Raw genomic sequence first — 24,600 nt, forward strand, 5'->3', positions numbered from 1 at the left:
GGTACTGAATAGAATTGGGGAAGAGGAGAAATTTGTGGCACAACTTGACTAGAAGAAGGGATCAGTTGGTAGGGCATATTCTGAGGCATCAAGGGATCACCAATTTAGTATTGGAGGGCAGCGTGGAGGGTAAAAATTGTAGAGGGAGATCAAGAGATGAATACACTAAGCAGATTCAGAAGGATGTAGATTGCAGTAGGTACTGGGAGATGACGACGCTTGTACAGGATACAGTAGCATGGAGAGCTGCATCAAACCAGTCTCTGGACTGAAGACCACAACAACAAAACAACAACAACAACAACAAGTTTCTCAAAATGGTCCATGCAAGACTCGCCAAAAAGGCAATGAAATTTTTTGAAGTATTTCATTTCATGGTACTTGCATGCTGATTTGACCTCTGGGTCGACTCTTAACTAAAACAACACTTTTTCTTCTGAACTGTAATCTTCGATTAAAGTAATGTCTTTAGGATACACTCCATAAACACTTTTATGACATGCTTCATTAACAATAACACCAACAGAACAGTTTGATATCATAAAGGTCTATAATTTGTGAAATTTTCAGATTTTTATCTGGTCCCCAACAAAGATATTGTAGGCCACAAAATGGAAAAATTAAAAAATCCATTTTTAAAATAATGTATTCTATAAAAAGCAACTATACTATACAGTGTAATAGCAGAAAAAATAATAAAGCTGAGAAATTACTCTTTCTTTGGAAAACTACTGTTCAGAAATTGAGTTTTTTTATTTGTGGCTGATAACTTGGAACTATTAATTCAGCTAAGTGATAATTATGTTAATTTGTAGCCCGGAATGTGTTGAACTAAATGCATTTTATCTGAAAGGCTTGGGACAATCCACTACTGTATAAATGTAAAAATGTAGATGCTTGCAAATACGAAAAAATGCATACGGCCTGGAACAAATCTGGCCGCCATTTCAAAATAAGAAGGAATAAATTTTTTTAAAAAAATATTTTTGTGACTACTAAACATTGGGGTATTCACCCAGCAAATACCGTATTTACTCGAATCTAAGCCGCACTTTTTTACCTGTTTGTGGAAGACGAGCCTTTTTCTCCGCCCCGAGTTTCGACCACTGCATTGCCATACATTATCCAACGAACTAAATACAAATTCCGTATTGTTCATCTTCAAATGTAGCAGCATTTCAATGCACTACGAAAACCCGACTGGCAAGACTGTTTGGGATGTTTGTCAATATGGCCAACTCTACGTTCTGAATTTTTTCCTACCTGTGAGAAGAGATGGTTGCTAATAGGAACTTTTTGAATTGTGAATCACATGCAGTATTCTCTTCACCATAAGAATAATACGAATATAAACATTTTGCCATGTATTCTTTCGTGTCTGCTGCTATCTCATTTCAATCCTGTCTGCCTAATAAACTACGAAACTAGAGTGAGACAACAGCAAAAGTGGAAGAATATACATATCATGTCATGTTTATAACCAAATTATTCTTATGCCTAATAGTGATGCAGTAAGAAATGGAGCACAGCAATTGAGTAGATTTTTAAATCTAAGATGACTAATTTCTGTGCAGAATGTAATGTACTAAAGAGGCGCCTGCAAAGATTTTCAAACGGAGAAACATTTTCGCTAAACTCTCGTTCAGAACATCTTCTATCATATGCAGTCTATTATTTGGTTCTTGTTGATCATTATCAAAGAAGGCAGCAGTGTAAGTAACAACAAATAGCGGTCTCTTGCCATTGTTTCGCTGATGAGACAATCTCTCTCTCTCTCTCTCTCTCTCTCTCTCTCTTAATTGTAAGTGGCGGTAGCGTGCATAAAAGCAAGCCATGCTGCGAGCGCCGACAGGCCGTAAACACTCATTGTCAGAATGTGACAAACAATGCATGACACAGTACAATAATGCATTTTCAGCTGAGAGTGACGTAAACACCTGTAACAAAAAGAACGGCACTTTTCAGATCAAAGAAAAATAAGCAATCAATTCAAACCAGATGAAGCAAGTGAAAAAGGAAGGATACCTGTATAAATATGATGGAGCACTTGACGCATAGCAATGGCTACCTGGTAAAGCTTAACTGCTAAGCTTACGACTCAAACCAAACTACTGTAGCTGTATCGTCATTCATTCAACCTGAATTGTGTCTCGTATTACAATGGACCAACTTTGTTTCGATTTGGAGGTGCGGCCACAAACTTTTCTCTGCCCTTGAATTTCGAGTCACATTTTTCATGTGCGGCTTAGATTCGAGTAAATATGGTATAAAATTTTTCTGAGATGGTCAAGCAAGTGCTGGACCACTTGGTATGGATTGACCCATTAGTTTAACTATTTGTTAAAATTAAAATTTGCTTTCAGACCTCAGCAAGACTTAGTATCTTTTCGCTTTCTTTTCCTTGGGTGACAAATGTTAGGATTGAGTACAACAGAAAAGAAGACTGAATGAGAAAATTACAGTACCGAATAAATGGCACCAAAATATTGTCAATTAAGACTTTATACTGTGAAATCAGGAATACAGAAATACAAGTCGCTGAGGAATGAAATAAATAGGAAGTGCTGGAAAGCTAAGGCGAAATGGCTGCAGGAAAAATGTGAAGACATCGAAAAAGATATGATTGTCGGAAGGACAGACTCAGCATACAGGAAAGTCAAAACAACCTTTGGTGACATTAAAAGCAACGGTGGTAACATTAAGAGTGCAACGGGAATTCCACTGTTAAATGCAGAGGAGAGAGTAGATAGGTGGAAAGAATACATTGAAAGCCTCTATGAGGGTGAAGATTTGTCTGATGTGATAGAAGAAGAAACAGGAGTCGATTTAGAAGAGATAGGGGATCCAGTATTAGAATCGGAATTTAAAAGAGCTTTGGAGGACTTACGGTCAAATAAGGCAAGGGATAGATAACATTCCATCAGAATTTCTAAAATCATTGGGGGAAGTGGCAACAAAACGACTATTTACGTTGGTGTGTAGAATGTATGAGTCTGGCGATATACCATCTGACTTTCGGAAAATCATCATCCACACAATTCCGAAGACGGCAAGAGCTGACAAGTGCGAGAATTATCGCACAATCAGCTTAACAGCTCATGCATCGAAGCTGCTTACAAGAATAATATACAGAAGAATGGAAAAGAAAATTGAGAATGCGCTAGGTGATGAGCAGTTTGGCTTTAGGAAAAGTAAAGGGACGAGAGAGGCAATTTTGACATTACGGCTAATAATGGAAGCAAGGCTAAAGAAAAATCAAGACACTTTCATAGGATTTGTCGACCTGGAAAAAGCGTTCGACAATATGAAATGGTGCAAGCTGTTCGACATTCTGAAAAAAGTAGGGGTAAGCTATAGGGAGAGACGGGTCATATACAATATGTACAACAACCAAGAGGGAATAATAAGAGTGGACGATCAAGAAAGAAGTGCTCGTATTAAGAAGGGTGTAAGACAAGGCTGTAGCCTTTCGCCCCTACTCTTCAATCTGTACATCGAGGAAGCAATGATGGAAATAAAAGAAAGGTTCAGGAGCGGAATTAAAATACAAGGTGAAAGGATATCAATGACACGATTCGCTGATGACATTGCTATCCTGAGTGAAAGTGAAGAGGAATTAAATGATCCGCCGAACGGAATGAACAGTCTAATGAGTACAGAGTATGGTTTGAGAGTAAATCGGAGAAAGACGAAGGTAATGAGAAGTAGTAGAAATGAGAACAGCGAGAAACTTAACATCAGGATTGATGGTCACGAAGTCAATGAAGTTAAGGAATTCTGCTACCTAGGCAGTAAAATAACCAATGACGGACGGAGCAAGGAGGATATCAAAAGCAGACTCGCTATGGCAAAAAAGGCATTTCTGGCCAAGAGAAGTCTACTAATATCAAATACCGGCCTTAATTTGAGGAAGAAATTTCTGAGCATGTATGTCTGGAGTACAGCATTGTATGGTAGTGAAACATAGTCTTTCTTAAGCATTTAAGAAAAACAAGCAACAGATTTTTTATACAGATTTATTACAATATTCAATAATATGAAGTCCCTGTTTGCCAAAGCTTTCAATAAGTCTCTATTTAGTACACAGTACACGAAAGTAGAAAATTCTGTGTCAAATTCCATAAGCAAGTAACTTCTGAAATTCAGCAGCTGTTTCAATGCCTGAACCACGTACAGAGAATTGCACTATAACAAGAAAATTGTAAGGCACATTCGGCAGCATATATTTGCATACATCAGTTCATCACAAATATCATGTACCTACCACCACTGCAAGGATTAAATATGGCCAATGAAATGGATTATTACATTTGCTTCAACTCCTGACATACAATGATCTCTGTATATAGTCTCATTTACATTTAAAAACAATCATACTATACTGTTTACAAGCACGACACCCCTCCGTTCCTTGTCAATTGTGCAGTAGAATCATGCACATGAGCCACAAGTTAATTATCTTATGAGGGAAAGACTCCAGGGACATTATGAGACATTAAATCAAGGGTATTCTCCTCCCCAATTACTCCTAAATGATAAATACCAGTACCTTGATTTACAGAAATCATCATTAAACTAGATGCCTGCCAATGAAAATCCTAACTCAAAACTGCTGGTGACAGTATGACCAAAGGATTATGACAAACAGTATCTGCTTAACATACTGAGGAAGTAGATTTTTGCTTTTGCTCTGTTTTCTATCTTAAATGTAGTCTGTTTAAGTCTAACAGAATGTTCTGGGGTCAGTGATTTTCTCCACTCAGGGACTGAAATATTAATTTAATCCACTGGTTTCTTGTTTCAGAATGTTCAGTTTAGAGATCCCTGAAGATGTGGGATACACAGTGTAGGAGCAAAGTGTCATTTAATTGTAATACAGAACGTAAGATATAGTTTTTAACAAATGGCTCCCTTATGTTAATCTTCAAAATACTTCTTTCCACAGATCTGAAGGTTCTCCTTCATAGGAAGATCTACTGGTAAACATGGTCTTATGGTGTCTGCACTTGGTGCATTTTGTGCTGATGATTGTAGCAACCTGTGTGACAAACAATAGCAACCAAGTATGATGAATTGAAAGTCAGTTGTCAGTAGCCAATCAGAATACTCATTTGGAATTTTCCCTGGTTCATAAATGAAGTTGGCTAGTATTATGTTCTATTACATTAGAATTTTATCACACTGTCATGAAATATGATAAACAAGTAGGTTACTGCGATGAACAATATCCCAGGCTACACCAGACATCAATCTATTGTGAAAATCTTATTTTCGTGCTGAGATTCATTGCCTTCACCAACTAACAAATAACTTGTCACTTTTCAGAATAACCCAGCCCTCTGGATACATTATAAGTCATTTTGTCAGCTTCTTCCATTCGCATTCATTGGCTTCGCCAACTCATATCAAATTGCCACATGCAAACCTAACCTAGGCCTTGGGGTTAGTTACAGATCAGTCTGTCAGCACGTTAATTTTTTCCATTCACCAAATAAATATGAAAATCCGTAACCTGCATTAGGATTCATAATAACCAGAGTGCTCTCCATATTGAAAACAAATTTAATTCAATTCTTATTTCCTGCCAAAAGAAATCATTAGATTCAGTGAGTGTCACTGGCTATCATATCCTATCACCCAAAAGCCTACAACCCATAACAACAATTTGCCAACATCAACATGCAACACAACAGGAACTGACACTATAACTGCACTAACCTGATTTACCTAATACACAATAAATGAATGAGTCATTCTTCACCTTTAAGTCATGCATATTTTCAGTATTTCCAAGACATACAAAAAAAGCAACATCAATTTCCCAATTATGACATATTTAAGTTTACAATAAATTACCTTGTCAACAACTGCTGCCTTCTTTTGTGCATATGATCCCCACAGAAGAAAAACAATATTGTTATGATTACTGCTGAGGTATTTAATAACAGCATCTGTTAATTGCTCCCATCCTTGATCCTTGTGGGAATTTGCATTGTTGCAACGAACCGTGAGGACAGCATTAAGTAATAAAACTCCTAGAGCGAGAAAGTAAAAAATAAAATAAAACAAAACAAAAAAATTTGGAAACACGGGTCTCAGTAAAAATATTCACAGCTATAAAGAAACAAATATAAACTTCCTCAGCAGTAATAATTTTGATGTCACTGCACAAATTTAAAAGTACAACTAATGAAACAGATTGAAAAGGGGAAGGATGAAATTAGAGAGATCCCGTTATTATGCAATAGCGAACCTATCAAGAAATAGCTACCTTATGGGAATACAAAGACACAATGTGGGCTAAACCCCTACAGTGTTAAATGCTAAATTACCATGTTTAATAAGAATGTGACTTACTAAGTTGATGATGTATTGGTTTACAAAATAAGTGAACAACATAACAAATAAAGTAAGTCAAACCAACCTTGACGAGCCCAGCCACAGAGATTTCCATGCACAGGTGCCTTGAAGCCTGGTATGTCAGTTTCCAGCTCCTTATACATGTTCAACAGACTGCAAGAGATATTTGAATTTATTGCTTTCATTAATACTGTCAGAAGAATCACATGAAATGTACAAGCTTTATAGAAATTCTAGGGAGGAAAGAATAAACAAAAACAAAGAAAGGCAACCACTCACCTGGTGATAATGTAAGCATCTTACATGCAAACTTAACAGCACAGAAAATTTAAACTATTTCTTGAGAGAGCTACTCTTCTACTTCAGTTTGAGTAAAGCATACACTTTTCCACACAGACATGTAAATTGTACATCCCATAGAAACAATGACTGTTTATGAGCAACAGCCCACACAGACAAGTGTCAAGGTAGAAGGAAGGAGTGTGCCAAAGCATAGGAGAGGATATGGGTTATGGCAAGCAAAGCATGTAGATCATGTAACATGCAATGACATGAGGGGTTGAAGTGGGAGGGAAGGAGGGAAAGGGGGGGGAGAGACAAACGAGTGCTGTTTGCTGCTGTTAACAATAAATATTATAATATTCTTTCTTCATATTTGATATCTTTCAATTTTCAAGAAATGGGTTATCAAACATCTAGTTTTTGCCTGGGGCTCTTAAAGATATTAGTAGAAAGAACATGTGCATTCTACACAGGTTCTGCTACACAATTGGAGTATACACTTTGGTTAAAATAACATTGTGATTGAAAATTCTGCGAGTCAAGCGGCACGGGGCTAGGTGTCAGCAAATCACAGTTCCACATGCTCACTGTGTTGCCTGTTTTGCAGGCACAAGCAGAAATGTCTTGCTGGGAAGGGCAGGTGAGGCAGGCTACACGTCATACTCATACGACTACACCTACACCAACATTAATACTCTGCCAGCCACCTGACTGTGGCAGAAGGTACTTCTGGTACCACTAACTTATCCCCCGCTGAGCATATTCCATTAGCGAATGGCACCTGGGAAGAATGAATGTCAGTAACCCTTAGTTATTAGCTCTAATTTCTCAAAATTTTTCATCATGGTTATTTTGTGAGATGTATGTGGGGGGAAGTAATTTTCAATTGCATGAGCATGTGGCTTCATTGGTACGAGTTGGCACCTCCACTCTCCACAACACATGTAAATCATAAATGTACTTTAAGGAAAGTATAGGCATATTTACGATTGCTTCCACATTTTCATGTTGACAGCTCAACACTCAACTGTAAGACTGATCTGACCAGTCACACATGATGACACTAATGGAGCTACATTATTCCATTTCTATACATTTTGATTACAAGCTTGAATTTGTTAGGACTTGGCATTCCTACTACCCAGTAGAAAGATACACGTTTCATTTGTGATCAAGATTTCTTATCATTTAGAAATAATTTTCTTTGGGTGATTTTAAACTGGTGTCAAAGATAGGCTACCCAAAAGCCAAGGTTTTTGAAGTTATAAACACACAATGTGGCTGTTTGCAAGTTTTGTGGAACAATGGTGTCACTTATTATTAGACTTTAAGAGAATGTAAGTGATGCGTTGATAGGTGTTTTTAATTACCCAATGTGAGAACAGCATATAGATAACATGCTACATAGTAATTAATAAATTAATCTCTCACATTCCACCAAATCCAAACATCAGCATGTAAAATTTATTCAAAATATTCACAGCAAGCGACCTGTGGCCAATAGCTTTAAATATACAAAAATATAAGGTAATGCAGATGATATTCTTATATGATAATGCCCCCCCCCCCATGAACCATGGACCTTGCCGTTGGTGGGGGGACTTGCGTGCCTCAGTGATACAGATAGCTGAACCGTAGGTGCAACCACAACGGAGAGGTATTTGTCGAGAGGCCAGACAAATGTGTGGTTCCTGAAGACGGGCAGCAGCCTTTCAGTAGTTGCAGGGGGCAACAGTCTGGATGATTGACTGATCTGGCCTTATAACACTAACTAAAACGGCCTTGCTGTGCTGGTACTGCAAACGGCTGAGAGCAAGGGGAAACTACAGCCATAATTTTTCCCAAGGGGGTCATTCCATGTCAATTCAACCAATTTGAGAAAATGTTCCAGCTGATAGTCTCAGATTTGGCTGAAATTTAGCACACCAATGCTACCAAGTGTGGAACACTCGTGTACAAAATTTTAAGTTCCCCTGCCAATTAGTTCCAGAATTATGGCTTGTGAAAGAAGGTGGCGTGACCCGGAAATTGCAACCCGCATCTGGCAATCTATCTTCAGACCCAACTTCAAGTCTTAATAACTTTGGAACTATTCCACACAGTCCAGTGAAATTTTTACAACCCAGTAACATCCACTTAGAGAACACACTCTATGAATCAAAACACCAACAACATATTTCTGAGGGAAAATAAAAAATTCCAAAATGTGACTAAAAAATGTAATGCATTAAAAGGTAACTATTGTAGGTGCCCTCTATGCCAAACCTAATTCACTCAAAAAGGGTATACATTTTTTTGTGGTAAGCTTAATGCAGCCAAAACACACACAGAACTCATCTTGTCCATATCAGTCACACAAACAAGAGTTACATGGACACGAAAATACAAAAATTTTAAAAATTACCTGAAAAACATGGATTTTCGAAGTGTGGTAGCAAAAAAGGGACAAGTGATATCCAAGCCAAATTTCAAGCACTGCATAAGTAGACCATAATATGTGGCAAAATTTCAACTTGTTATTGCAAGGCATTTGTGTACAATAAAAGTTGGATATGTATTTGGTTACGTTTCTTTTAACACGATTTAGCAAGTAATAGTGATGATGCAGACAGCTTGTTTCAGATAAAGCTGCAGCAATTGTTGGGAACCATTAGGCAACAGAGAGTTAAACAATGGTAGTTTACAGGGACAGAATGAGTCATTGTTAGGCAGGAACAACAAAGGAAACAAGCAACAATTACAGGTTACTCATGTTTTTAAGATTCTAGTTCAGACAGGTCAGTATTGTTTTGGAAAGTCAGTATGAAGGCACAAGAGTGTACTAGTGGTGCTTTTGTTCAAACAAGTTGCAGTATTGGTAGAGCACAAGCATCTGAATGTCATAAAACAACATATGGAACAAAATGTGGCATTCGCTTTGACTGTATGATCTGGATGAATCGGACCAAGATTTGTTGCTATGGAGATGCGGGTTACACCCTGTGGGCACAAGAAGTACAGTTCCAAGAAACTTTAGTGTTTGTTATCATCATATGAAAGTGTTTCTGGATAAGTATTCTTTCCTACAAAGAAGTTGTTTTGATCCATTTCAGATTCATAAGAAGACAGTGAAGTGTAGCCTCAACAAGAAACCAGGACAGAAGTTATGTTCCAGGTGTGTTACACTGCTAAAAAATGAAGAATACTCTGATAATTTACATGACAGTGACGAAGAGTATCAGCCACCTAAAACCACAGCAGATGAGCAATTAAATACTTCAGTGACTGCTCTTGGTTTGTCTCCCATGAAGACACGCAAAGTTGGGAAGAGAGACAGGCCCAGCTATGGTAGAAGAAAACTACAAGAAGCTCAAATGGAATTAAAACACAAAATAGCTGACACACTAATGGTGGAAGAGGAAGAACTATCTGCTCCAAGGAACAGAAATCATGCCAGAAATGGTCTGATTTGGACAAAATTGTGCACGATTTGAAAGAAAAATGTGCCATATCCACACGCCACAAAAAAGTAGCTATTCTTACCCTTGCACCTTCCAGCTGGTCTCTTGACTACACTGCAAAGGAATTCAATGTTTCTACATATATCGTAAAACAAGCTAGGAAAATAAAAGCAACCCAAGAAGTGCTTCCACAAATTCAGCAGGCTCAGGGTAAGCAATTGAGTTCAGAAATAAAGGTGCTAGTGTCAGAGTTTTATGAAAATAATGACTACAGCCGATTAATGCCTGGAAAAAAAGACTATGTAAAGGTGAAAATGGGAAATGTACGTGTACAGATGCAAAAAAGACTGTTGCTATGCAACATATGAGAAATATATATAGAATTCAAGAAAAGTGTCCCAATACCAAAGTAGGGTTATCATCTTTTTTCGATCTTCGGCCAAAATGGGTTGTGCCTGTAAGAGCAAGGGGCACACACAATGTTTGTGTATGTGAGACCCATCAAAATGATAAGCTGATGTTTGCTGCTAGTGTGTGACATCAGTTCCTACCAGTGCATGATACACAGGTGTGAAAAGTGTCCTGGTAAGGCAAATCTTGCAGAACACATGAATAACAAACTGTATGGTGAACTCCTTATGGATGACAATGAACTTGTTTCTTATAAACAATGGGCAAACATGGATCGCACAAGTCTTCAAACAAAGCAAAGTACAGTGGAAGATTTTGTTGAAATGTGTTGTCAAAAAATGGACAAACTGACCACACACAGCTTCACAGCAACAGCACAATCGGCTTATCTCCAGTTTTGTAAGGATAATTTGAAACAAGATGAAATTACAGTAATACTACACTTTTCTGAAAATTGTGCATTTATAGTTCAAGATGCCATCCAAGGATATCATTGGGACAACAGTCAAGCAAATCTCCAGCCATTTGCGATTTACTGTAGAGGTGAATCAGGTGAATTGTCTGTCATGAACCTGTGTGTTTTTAGTGACTGTTTAATTCATGATGCCATTGCAGTTCATGCCCACATTCGCACTGTCATCGCATATGTGAAAAACAAGCTGCCTCACATACATTTTGCGAAATACTTCAGTGATGGGGCAGCTAGTCAGTACAAAAACTGTAAAAATTTATGTATGCATTACCATGATTTTCATATTCACGCAGAATGGATTTTTTTTGCAACAAGTCATGGTAAAAATCTACGTGATGGTATTGGTGCTACCATTACGCGCATGGCATCATGAGCTCGTCTGCAGCACCCTACAGAAGGTCACATTCTAACACCTCTTCAATTATTCACCTGGGTACAGAAAAATATCTCTGGCATACAATCAGTCAATGTTTCAAAAGATGAGATGAAATCAGAAGCAGACTAGAACACGTTAAAACTGTTGCAGGCACAAGGAGCCATCATCACTTCTCTCCAGCGGACTCTGACAATGTGCAGATGAGCAGACTGTCCATTTATGACTATAGGTTCATGCACAACATGTGTCTTCACAGTGTGTGTCTCAGGATTCAGAAGCAAAAGCAGCAACATACAACCAGGTTACTATGTTATTGCTGTTTATGATGACAAATGGTACTTAGGACGTGTTGCAGAGTGCTGTGAAGCAGAAGGTGCTGTATTTGTGAACTTCATGGCACCAGCAAGACCAGCAAGATCATTTCATTGGCCACGTTTGGCGGACAGGTGTTGGATTCCTTTTGAACATATTCTTATGACAGTTCCAGTTCCTACAGTGTCAGGAAGAAAGTATAATTTGCCACTCAATGTACAGAGTACAGGAGCTAAAGTGTGGGAGAACTTCTGTTCGAAGCACAATCGACTGGTTTTTAGCAGTTAAGGTGCAGTAAACATTAATGATAGGTTGTGTTAATCTGTCTATATGTTGTTGCTTAGCGATTAAACAGTTGTGGGAGAGGATAAGAAGAGGCAGACCAGTTTTTACAAAATTGTGTTGTGGAACAATGGCCACATCACCAAATACATCTGTAAACTTCCATTGTACACAAACGTCTTGCAATAACATGCTGAAATTGTGAGATATATATCATTATGGTCTACTTATGCAGTGTGTGAAATTTGGCTTTGATACCACTTGTCGCTTTTGTGCAACCACACTTCGAAAATCCATGTTTTTGAGGTAATTTTTCAAATTTTTGTATTTTTGTGTGCATGTAACTCTGTTTGTGTGACTAATATGGGCATGATGAGTTCTGTGTGTGTTTAGGCCACATTAAGCTTACCACAAAAAAAAAACGTATACCCTTTTTGAGTGAATTATATTTGGCATAGAGGGCACCTACAATATGTACATTTTAACGTATTACATTTTTTTAATCACATTTTGGAATTTTTTATTTTCCCTCAGAAATGTGTTGTTGGTGTTTTGATTCATGGCATGTGTTCTCTAAATGGATGTTACTGGGTTGTAAAAATTTCACTGGACTGTGTGGAATAGTTCCAAAGTTATTAAGACCTGAAGTTGGGTCTGAAGATAGATTGCCAGATGCGGGTTGCAATTTCCGGGTCACACCACCTTCTTTCACAAGCCATAATTCTGGAACTAACTAATACTTTGCACACGAGTGTTCCACACATGTTAGTGTACTGAATTACAGTCAAATCTGGGACTATGAGCTGGAGCCCCTGGTTGAACTGACACGAAATGACCCAATGGCATGCAGCTTTACTGTATGGTTAAATGATGATGGCGTCCTCTTGGGTAAAATATTCCCCCCAATCGGATCTCCAGGTGGGAACTACTCAGGAGGACGTCGTTATCAGGAGAAAGAAAACTGGCGTTCTACGGATCAGAGCGTGGAATGTCAGTCCCTTAATTGGGCAGGTAGGTTAAAAATTTCAAAAGGGAAATAGATAGGTTAAAGTTAGATATAGTAGGAAGTAGGGAAGTTTGGTGGCAGGAGGAACAATGTGGTATCGATAGCTACGACGCTTCAACGTAGGTGCGCTCTGCTAGCTTGGCACTAAGACAGATACTGACGACAGTGCACCATAGCCGGGACGGGAGAGCTCTACAAGCTCCGCTCTAGATTCTGCACATTTGATCAAGAGCAGACGGCTGGGACACTTCACTTCAGCTTCACTTCATATACTTCACTCTACTTAAGACGGGTTTAAGGCTTGTTCATCATTACAAAGTTATTTATGCCCTATATATATTCAAGCACCAGTAAACCACTTTTACTTTCCTGCAGTACCGACTTGTATTACCTGTTCCTGCTCCTACTCACTTCCTTCATTCTGCCAACCTTTCAGTTTTCAGGAGCAGACCCACGCACCGCCTTCCAGGTGGGATACAAAGAACAAGACTTCTGGTCAGGTGAATACGGGATTATAAATACAAAATCAAATAGGGGTAATGCAGGAGTAGGTTTAATAATTAATAGGAAAATAGGAATGTGGGTAAGCTACTACAAACAGCATAGTGAACACATTATTGTGGCCAAGATAGATACCAAGCCCACACCTACCACAGTAGTACAAGTTTCTATGCCAACTAACTCCACAGATGACAAAGAGATTGATGAAATGTATGATGAGATAAAAGAAATTATTCAGATAGTGAAGGGAGACGAAAATTTAATAGTCATGGATGACTGGAACTCGATAGTAGGAAAAGGAAGAGAAGGAAACGTAGTAGGTGAATATGGAATGGGAGTAAGGAATGAAAGAGGAAGCCACCTGGTAGAATTATGCACAGAGCATAACTTAATCATAGCTAACACTTGGATCAAGAATCATAAAAGAAGGTTGTATACATGGAAGAAGCATGGAGATACTGGAAGGTCTCAGACAGATTATATAATGGTGAGACAGAGATTCAGTATTTTAAGTCATTTCCAGGGGCAGATGTGGACTCTGACCACAATCTATTGGTTATGAACTGTAGATTAAAACTGAAGAAACTGCAAAAAGGTGGGAATTTGAGGAGATGGGACCTGGATAAACTGAAAGAACCAGAGGTTGTAGAGAGCTTCGCAGAGAGCATTAAGGAACGATTGACAAGAACGGGGGAAAGAAATAAAGTAGCAGAAGAATGGGTAGCTTTGAGAGATGAAATAGTGAAGATAACAGAGGATCAAGTAGGTAAAAAGACAAGGGCTGCTCGAAATCGTTGGATAACAGAAGAGAGATTGAATTTAACTAATGGCTAGAGAACAAATGTAAGGATGTAGAGGCATATATCACTAGGGGTAAGATATATACTGCCTAAAAAAAAAAAAAAACACACACCTTTGGAGAAAAGAGAACCACTTGTATGAATATCAAGAGCTCTGACGGAAACCCAGTTCTAAGCGAAGACGGGAGGAGTATATAGAGAGACTATACAAGGGCAATGTACCTGAGGAAAATATTATGGAAATGGAAGAGGATGTAGATGAAGATGAAATAGGAGATATGATACTGTGTCAAGAGTTTGACAAAGCACTGAAGGACCTAAGTCAAAACAAGGCCCTGGGAGTAGACTACGTTCCATTAGAACTACCGACAGCCTTGGGAGAGCCAGGCCTAACAAAACTCGTACCATCTAGTGGGTGAGATGTACGTGAAAGGCGAAATACCCTCAGACATCAAGAAGAATATAATTCCAATCCCAAAGAAAGCAGGTGTTGACAGATGTGAAAATTACCAAACTATCAGTTTAATAAGCCATGGCTGCAAAATTCTAACATGACTTCTTTACAGATGAATGGAAAAACTGGTAGGAGCCGACCTGGGGGTAGATCAGTTTGGATTCCGTAGAAATGTTGTAACACGTGAGGCAATACTGACCCTACAACTTATCTTACAAGGGAACCTCCCCATCACCCCCCCCCCCCCCTCAGATTTAGTTATAAGTTGGCATAGTGGATAGGCCTTGAAAAACTGAACACAGATCAATCAAGAAAACAGGAAGAAATTGTGTGGAACTATGAAAAAAATAAGCAAAATATACAAACTGAGTAGTCCATGCGCAAGATAATCAACATCAAGGATAGTGTGAGCTCAGGAGCGCCGTAGTCTCGTGGTTAGCGTGAGCAGCTGCGGTACGAGAGGTCCTTGGTTCAAGTCTTCCCTCGAGTGAAAAGTTTACTTTCTTTATTTTTGCAAAGTTATGATCTGTCCGTTTGTTCAATAACATCTCTGTTCACTGTAATAAGTTTAGTGTCTGTATTCAGCAACCGCACCGCAAAACCATGCGATTAGTAGACGAAAGAAGGTGCCTCTCCAATGGGAACCGAAAACATTTGATCGCAAGGTCATAGGTCAACCGATTCCTCCACAGGAAAACACGTCTGATATATTCTATACGACACTGGTGACAGAATGTGCGTCACATGACAGGAATATTTTGTCGACCCACCTAACTTGTACACTTGGCGAGTGGGTAAAAAGATTCTTCTACCTTGCCCGATTTAGGTTTTCTTGTGGGTGTGATAATCACTCTCAAAAAAGTGATGAAAACATAGAAGTTTGTCACATAAACTGCAACAAATGAATGCAACAGTTTCACAGTCGCACAGTTTTCCCTGTGCTCTGTCGAAACATATGTTAACGTTTTCAAATTTTTCCGTGTGTAGACCGTCAAATCCTGCATATGTCCAAGCAAATCTGAACATGTCCTGGAATTTTGGAGAGTGAAGTTGATTATGTGTGAGTGCCTGAACTTTGATAACTGACACATGATCACGTCAACAATACTAAATGTGTACCTGTGCAGCTTCGCAAAATCATACAATCTTTTCACAAAGTATTTCACTTGCCGAAAACCAAACACATCTAACAGTTGCACAGGAGGTGTACAACCTGGAGGATGGTAATCATGTCTACTCCCACACTAAAATTGTACAATGCCTGATCCTTCTGTCCTGTATAGCGGTCCAGGAGTAAGGCAAAATCTTTGTCCGTGTAAGGAGTCTTTCACTAGTCTTTTCTCCATTTTTCCTGATGCACTGCAATTCACAATGACATTCGGCATTTGCGCAAGTACCCAATTCACCTGTTGCTGAACTTGCGGTCCAAATACACCATTTTTTTCCTGCAAACATAAATAAAATGTAAGTAAAAGAAATCCTGCTTTGTTCAGAGCATATTGTATGGTATAACTATGTAAAGTGGCATGCAGCTGGTCTACAGTACATTCCGTGTCACCTTCTCCAACAAACTATAACGTGCAGGTCAATTTAATTTCATAGTTAAAACCGGACTGATCTGTGTTGATAATATGTGTGTCTTCATACTGTTGGAATCTGACGTTAGTTTCTGTAACAAACGTCTTGGAACACACTAAAAGTTCTTCCAGTTTATTCGCGTAGTTCTTGCTTACATATTTCGTAATCTTCCTGCTTGTAATTTTGTATTTTCTTTTGAACATGACAAGCCAATGAGATGAAGCTTGAAGTCCAGGACAATTTGTTTAGTGTAATGCAATCCCCAAATCTGTAGGTCTGTATCATGCACTGCACTTAATTCATTTCTGGCTTTAATAAATTGTCGGTATACATTGTTTTCTAGATCACTGAATTTCTGTCTTCGGGTTCCACAACTTCTTTGCAATATTTAATTGTGCTTTCTTCCTCCATCCTTTTAAATTCCTTAAATTTATTTGTTACTTCAATCCATAATCTATATTTGCGTCTTTTAATTGGTTTGGACAGTAACCTGTATTGGAGCATTTCCTTCATGTAACCCAAAGGAATACCATCAGATTGAAGTCGCAGTATTTTCTCTACGTGTTCTTCGTAAGGATCGTCAACAATCTCATCATCTGGTACATACAGTCCCGCAGCAACCAGCACGGTATCGTCATCACCACACATACTGTTTATCAACAAATGTAGGAAAGAATCATACAAATGTTCGACAATTATTCGATCCCTTAATGTACTTTCCAATTCCTTACAGTTTGGAAAATATTCATTGACCTTGTTATTGAAGTCGCAAGCTACATCTACTGGATTCATACTGCCCACGGAATACATCTCACGTATTTAATGTACTCTCGTCCAAAGTAGCAAACAGTCAACCGCCAGCCATGGAGCCTCGTTAGCAGGAATACTCTCTCTTCCGTGCGCTGTAGTTGATTGACGTGTGTTTCGATGTTTGTTTAGGTCCCCATACTATGGCACAGTTACCTCGCATCAGACGGACGGACAGATAATAATTGTCTGAAATAAAAATTTAAACTTTTCACTCGAGGGAAGACTTGAACCAAGGACCTCTCGTTCCTTAGCTACTTACGCTAACTACGACACCACGGCGCTCCTGAGCTCACACTATCCTTGATGTTGCCTATCTTGCGCATGGACTACTCAGTTTGTATATTTTGCTAATTTTTTTCATAGCTCCAGACAACTTCTTCCTGTTTTCTCGATTGATCTGTGTTCAGTTTTTCAAGGCCTATCCACTGTGCCAACTTATAACTAAATCTGTGGGGGGTGCGATGGGGAGGTTCCCTTGTTAGAAAATAGATTAAGGAAAGACAGACTTAGAGAAAGCTTTTGACAATGTTGACTAGAATACTCTCTTTCAAATTCTGAAGGTGGCAGGGGTAAAATACAGGGAACAAAACGCTATTTACAATTTCTACAGAAACCAGATGGCAGTTATAAGAGTCAAAGGGCATGAAAGGGAAGCAGTGGTTGGGAAGGGAGTGACACCAGGTTGTAGCCTATCCCCGATGTTATTCAATGTGTATATCGAGCAAGCAGTACAGGAAACAAAAGAAAAATTCGGAGTAGGAATTAAAATCCATGGAGAAGAATAAAAACTTTGAGGTTCGCTGATGACGTTGTAATTCTGTCAGAGACAGCAAATGACTTGGAAGAGCAGTTGAACCGAATGGACAGTGTCCTGAAAGGAGGATATAAGATGAACATCAACAAAAGCAAAACGAGGATAATGGAATGTAGTTGAATTAAGTAGGGCAATGCTGAGGGAATTAGATTAGGAAATGAGACGTTTAAAGTAATAAATGAGTTTTGCTATTTGGGGAGCAAAGTAACTGATGATGCTCGAAGTACCAAGGATCGAAAATATAGACTGGCAATGGCACAGAAAGCGTTTCTGAAGAAGAGAAATCTGTTAACATTGAGTATAGATTTAAGTGTCAGGAAGTCGTTTCTGAAAGTATTTGTATGGAGTGTAGCCATGTATGGAAGTGAAATGTGGACGATAAATAGTTTAGACAAGAAGAGAATAGAAGCTTATGAAATGTGGTGTTACAGAAGAATGCTGAAGATTAGATGGGTAGATCGCATAACTAATTAGGTGGTATTGAACAGAATTGGAGACATTTGAGGCACAACTTGACCAGGTAGGGCATATTCTGAGGCATCAAGGGATCACCAATTTAGTATTGGAGGGCAGTGTGGCGGGTAAAAATCATGGAGGGAGATCAAGAGATGAATACACTAAACAGATTCAGAAGGATGTAGGTTGCAGTAGGTACCGGGAGATGAAGCTTGCACAGGATAGAGTAGCATGGAGAGCTGCATCAAACCAGGGCCTGGACTGAAGACCACCACAACAACAATGCAGATGATTAGGTAAAACAAACCCTTAACATTCAAATGCAGCATTAGCAGAGTCCTGTTTGACACAATCATGTCGTCTAAATATCTGGACTTAACGATGCAAAACAATATGAAATGAAATGAGAATTGTGATGGGGAAGGCAAATGGTCAACTTTGGTTCATTGGGAGAATTTTAGGAAAGTGTGGTTCATCTGCAAAGGAGACCACATATAGGATGCTACTGTGACCTACTCTTGAGTATTTGGAACATGCACTTGGTCACATTAAACGCAGACATTTAAGCAATTCAGAGGCGAGCTCCTAGATTTGTTACCATAGGTTCAGGCAACATTTAAGTATTACTGAGATGATTCAGGAACTCAAATGGGAATCAATAGAGGAAAGGTGATTTACTTTTCGAGAAATACTATTGAGAAAATTTTGAGAATTGACATTTGAAGCTGAATGTAGAACGATTCTACTGCCGCCAGCAAACATTTCGCATAAAGACCACAAAGATAAGATATGAGAAATTAGAGCTCATTCAGAGGCATATGGATGATCGTTTTTCCTCGTTCTACTGCCCATGGGACAGGAAAGGACACAACTAGCAGTGGTATACGGTACCTTCCACCAAGCACTGTACGGTGGCTTGCAGAGAATGTATGTAGATCTACGACATAAATGTTGAATTTGCTCACTTTGGTAGAATTAATTTGCATTCAACACTCATGTACCAACCTAAACACAACAACAGATAAACTATTGATGTGAAAAGCTTTCCATTTCACAGTAAAAAAAAACTAAATGCCTGTTTATTCAGTTGTACAAGACATAATCAATGTTTTAATTCCTCTCGAAAAAATAAAGTGATGTACTCAATGTTTTGTTTACTGGTAGGTAAATGTCTGCAGTCCTGGTACTCACTTAACTGCCTGTGCCACAATATCTTGCACGCCCATATAAAAATAATGATTTTGTTTTGTTTGAGCTCCTCTAGTGGTGTGATGAAGTATGTAACCTTTTTTCCCAAGGTGATAATCAGAACTATATGACTATCGCTTAGTTTATTACCTGAAACTATTCATACTTTGGCTACATGAAAATGACATGCCGCCCGACTTTTAGTATGGGAAAAGTTTTCAGAATGGCATTGGCTCTTTTCTTAACACCACAAAACTGTAAACTTTACTGTTACATACCTGGGTGGAGGTGGTACCCCACGAGGTACACTAAAACACAGTCCTAAAAGCAAACAAAATAAATTGTGTCAGTACAATTAAATTATCACTGTTCTGCATAGTTTTTTTAAATTGTGGAAGCAGCTATTGCACTTAACAAGACTACTATAGGTTTGACATTGAGATATTCTGAATGAAGAAAATGGTTCAGACAGACAGAGACACAAATAACAAATTAGAAAGGCTTAAAATTACTGACCTAATAAGTTTTTTTAGTAAGAAAATGTTTCAAATTTTCAAATGAGTCAACAAATTAATGTGCGCAATATATTTGCCCAAAGGCCACAGACCGACTGCTGTTTGTGTGGCCAACGCAGTAAGTAAGTAATATATTTATCCATTCCATCACATCTTACTGCTACATGAAATGATCTTAGATTTTCTCAATGTGACACAGGGGTTAAGGTACAAGACGTCAGTTGAGAGGACAACAGTTGAAATTTCCATACAGCTGTCCCCACATATGTTTTCTTGACCCACTTAAGGCATGTGCCAGGAAAGTTCCTTTTGAAAGTTGACTTCCTTTCCTTTCAGTGACAGCGTTCTACCACTAATGATCTTGTCATGTTGCCATTAATGCCTAGTCTGCATAACTTTCTTTTCTTCATAAGATGTGCCTGCTTCCAGGTTGGTTGAAGGTCACAGATCACCAAGTCTGGGAGGGGGGTGGGGGAAGGCTGCCTACAACAGAGATTAGTTTCAACACTACAGTTACTTCCTAAACATTCTCCAACTGAGGGTTGTCTGCCCTTGCCTTCCTTCAATCTTGGACATGAATTATTCATGCAGTTGTTTGAGGCCTATAGTTTAATGGCGATGAAATGGTTGTGCAGCTTGGCATTTATTTTTTGTCTTTTTCATGGACTGATCATTGCCAGAGGTGAAAGAAACAACAAGTGGTAAGAAATCCTTGAACCAACAAAAGATTGAACCCAGGATCCTTGGTTTTGTAATCTGACATTAACTCTACCATCAAGCCACACGCTATGTACAAAAATTGAATTATAAACACAATTTAAAATACGTGAATAGGATAGTTGCTACTCACCATATAGCAGAGAAGCTGAGTCATAGATAGGCACAACAAAAAGAGTCAAAGTGAGCTTACAGCTAACAAGGCCTTCATCATCGAAAGTAGAGAACATATCTGCGCGCTCACTCACTCACGCACCTGCACACGAAAGCAGCTGACACACATGACTTCAGTCTCTGGCTACTGAGGCCAGACTACGAGGCAGCAGTCCATGATGGGAGAAGAAACTGGGTGGTGGAGATGTGGAGAAGGCTGGGACAGGGAGGGAGAGGGATTCCAGAGTAGGGGTGGGGGGATGGTAAAGCACTGCTTGTGGGAGCATACACGGACAAATGGAGAGAAGGTAGAACAGCTAGGTGCACAGTTGGGAGGTTAAATGGAGGGCTTGGGCGGGAGGGTTTGGGTAGCAGAAAAGGAGAGAATAAAATGACCGTGGGTGTGTTGGTGGAACAGAGGGCTGTGTATTGCTGGAATGTGAACAGGGAAGGAGCTCAATGGGTAAGGGCAATTACTAATGAAGACCTCCACCTCAATGATGGCTATGACAGTACCTCCGTCCATATCAAACCTACCAACCACCAGCAATACCTTGAATTCAACAGCTGCAATGCATTCCATACCAAAAACTCCTTTCCATACAGCCTAGCCAAGCTGCAACCAATGTGCTGCATTCTATGTGGGCATGACAACCAATAAACTGTCTGTCCACTTGAATGTTTGCCGACAAATTATGGATAACAGCTGGACCACCCAGTTGCTGAGCACACCACCCAACACTATGTTCTTCATTTCAAGGGCTGCTTCACAGCCTGTGCCGTCTGGATCCTTCCCACCAACAGCAGCTTTTCTGAATTGTGCAAGTGGGAATTCTGCTTGTAATATATCCTCTGTTCCTGTAACCTTTCCGGCCTCAACCTTCGTTAGCCATCTAGCCCCTTCACTGTTCCCATTACAGCACTACACAAGCCCTATATTCCACCAATCCACCCACTCTCTCTCTCTCTCTCTCTCTCTCTCTCTCTCTGTCTCTCCCCCCCCCTCCCCACCCCCCCCCAACCACACACCCCAGGGAGAATGTTGGGACAACAGAGGAGGCTCTCTCCTGGAACTGCAGAGTATGCAGTAGGAACATTTTGATTGGGGAACAGGAAAGGAAAATCTGCGTCCTTCAGGCACACTTGGAGGAAGCAAGGAAGGAACTCTTAAGTACCAAGGGAGATAGGGGGGGAGGAGGGTGGTTGGGAACTGGCAGCTGGTAGGAGGATAGGAAGAAAGAATGTGATCTGACAGTTTTATCAACAACACCACAACAGGTATCTACCACTGCCAGAATTAAGTGGAGAAGAGCCTCAGGTAGAACAAGGAGCAGGAAATGTGCAGCACACTTCAACTGAGGCCAAGCCACCTAGGAATGTACAAAGCGTTAGGAAGAAGAAAGTGCTGTTGCTAGGTAGTAGCCATGGGCGAGGAGTACGCCCTCAGTTACAGGAAAGTTTAGGGGCAGCATACCAGGCCACCAGTACCTTCAAGCCAAATGCAGGGTATATATGTAAGGATTTCACAAAAGAGGGCCATGCAGTGATAGTGGGTGGGGTGGGAAACAGTTTGGACAGGAATGGGGCATATGAAATAGGTGGTGACCTGGACAAGATAGCTTCCCTGACTCATGGCACCAATGTACACTTTGTTGAGCTGTTCCGGTGTCATGATCAACCACACATTGATGGAGCTGTGAAGCGAATCAATGTGGGGTTAGGAATGGCTCCGAGGACAGCCACCTTTGCTCGTGTTTCTCTGGTGCCCGTCAGGTCTATCAACAGATGTGGCTTCACTAGGCATGGCCTACACCTAAACAGGACTGGGAAGGGAAGATTGGTACAGCTGATTCATGAAAGTATAGGGGGTGGATCTCAGGCCACACATGGTCGAATACCTGTTGTATATCTATAGGAAGCTCTCCCATGAGGCACCGCCTTATCGTAGCACTGTCCGTGTGGGCGGGAGAGTTTGTGTGCTCCAAGGAAGCTGAGAGCTATATCAGCGGTAGCGTAGCTACTGGCAGGTCCAACCTAGCCGGGCAGGTCTCAGCAGAGGAGCCAGACAAAGTGTGCCTCACAATGACCCGTCTTATATCCTATTCCCTACCCTCTCCTCAGTAACCATTCCTTTTCTTTCTCTAATTACCTTAACACACCATTGCCTTGTGGTTGGTCTCGAGGAGGGATGAAGGCTAAGGGAGAAAACCCTGAAAGAAAATCTGGACTGGGGCCCCAAAGACAGTTGGAAGGCGTACTACATCCCCTTTCGGCAGCTCCTGCAACCAAAGTGAAACCAGACGTATTGGCTTGCCTTTCCTCTGGATATTATCATTTGGGTCGAGAGGGAGACTGTGATGATTGGGCAACTCACGTGTCTTCATATTTATCGCTCAGGCTTGTCGCATCCTGGAGAGGACACTTCAGCGACATCCAAGGACTTCGGCACAACACGGGAAGAGACAGTTACTGGTTATAAGCTCTGTCTGATTGGTGTAAGACTCGAGTGCCAGGGGCCACTTCCGACGGTGGGAGAGATCATTGCATCTCATTGGACAGCTACCGCCCGCCTCAAGCTGGGCAGCCCCCAGCCAATAAGGTGCTGTCCCGCCACTATCCGCCTGCTTCACGGGGTGTGTGAAGCTTAGAAGTAATCTTCGACAAGCGGGTTGATATAGTACACCTACCAACAACAAAAATGAAATAATAAAGAAATCACTATTTCGTATTGCCACCTGGAATGTTAGGACCATGTGTCCAAGGTACATCGACGATGCCCAACAGGTCGATTTCATCCGTAAGACTGCCGTAATTGACAGAGAGCTCCATCATTTGAATGTAGACGTCACGGGACTGCAGGAGACGCGGCTTCCAGATGCGGGCTCTATCAGGGAGGATAATTGCACATTCTTCTGGCAGGGGAAGTCTCAAGACGAGCCAAGACTTCATGGCGTAGGATTTGCTGTTAAAAACGCCCTCCTGGACTGCACTGTGCCACCATTCAGTGGAACAGAGCGAATTATTGATTTGAAAATATGCTCCTCAAGTGGCACTGTCAACATCCTAAATGTGTACGCTCCTACCTTATCATCCAGCATGGAAGAGAAGGATCTGTTTTATGACTTACTCAGTGACAGAATAGCCAAGGTACCTAGCACCGAGACACTGTATATTCTAGGGGACTTTAATGTTAGAGTTGGATCAGATAATGACATATGGCCGAATTGCCTGGGACATCATGGGGTGGGAAAAATGAATGAAAATGGCCAGAGACTGCTTGAAGTTTGCTGCTTTTATGGACTCTGTATCACAAACACATATTTCCAGCTTAAGGATCAGCACAAGGTGTCTTGGAGACACCCGCACTCTCATCACTGGCATCAACTTGACTTAGTCATAGCTAGGTGTACTGGTCTCAAAAATGTGCTACTGACACGAAGTTATCATAGTGCTGATTGCAACACAGACCACACCCTAGTGGCGTGCACATTGAGGCTCACTCCTAAGAAATGTCACCACGCTAAACCGAGAGGTCATCCCTGTATCAACACAGATCATGTTCACGACACACAAAGAAAGCAGGATTTTGCCAGTAATTTTGAAAGTGCTTTCCCAGGAAACGTGCAAGCAGAAAGAAATGTTGATAAGAAATGGGCAAAACTCTCGGGTGCAA

General features: G+C 40.2%; 1 protein-coding gene across 1 annotated transcript in view; it reads right to left on the reverse strand.

Moving 5' to 3' along the window:
* LOC124606637 (uracil-DNA glycosylase-like) overlaps positions 1 to 24,600 on the reverse strand; it is a 54,854-nt gene that overhangs the window by 23,107 nt on the left and 7,147 nt on the right. The window contains exons 3-5 of the mRNA XM_047138632.1: positions 19,821 to 19,863; positions 6,425 to 6,513; positions 5,857 to 6,035 (exon numbers count right to left, since the gene is read on the reverse strand). Of these exons, the coding sequence (XP_046994588.1) occupies positions 5,857 to 6,035; positions 6,425 to 6,513; positions 19,821 to 19,863 (311 nt within the window). The remainder of the gene's footprint in view (positions 1 to 5,856; positions 6,036 to 6,424; positions 6,514 to 19,820; positions 19,864 to 24,600) is intronic.

Source organism: Schistocerca americana, chromosome 3 (assembly GCF_021461395.2).
Source record: "Schistocerca americana isolate TAMUIC-IGC-003095 chromosome 3, iqSchAmer2.1, whole genome shotgun sequence".
In the NCBI taxonomy this organism is placed as follows: domain Eukaryota; kingdom Metazoa; phylum Arthropoda; class Insecta; order Orthoptera; family Acrididae; genus Schistocerca; species Schistocerca americana.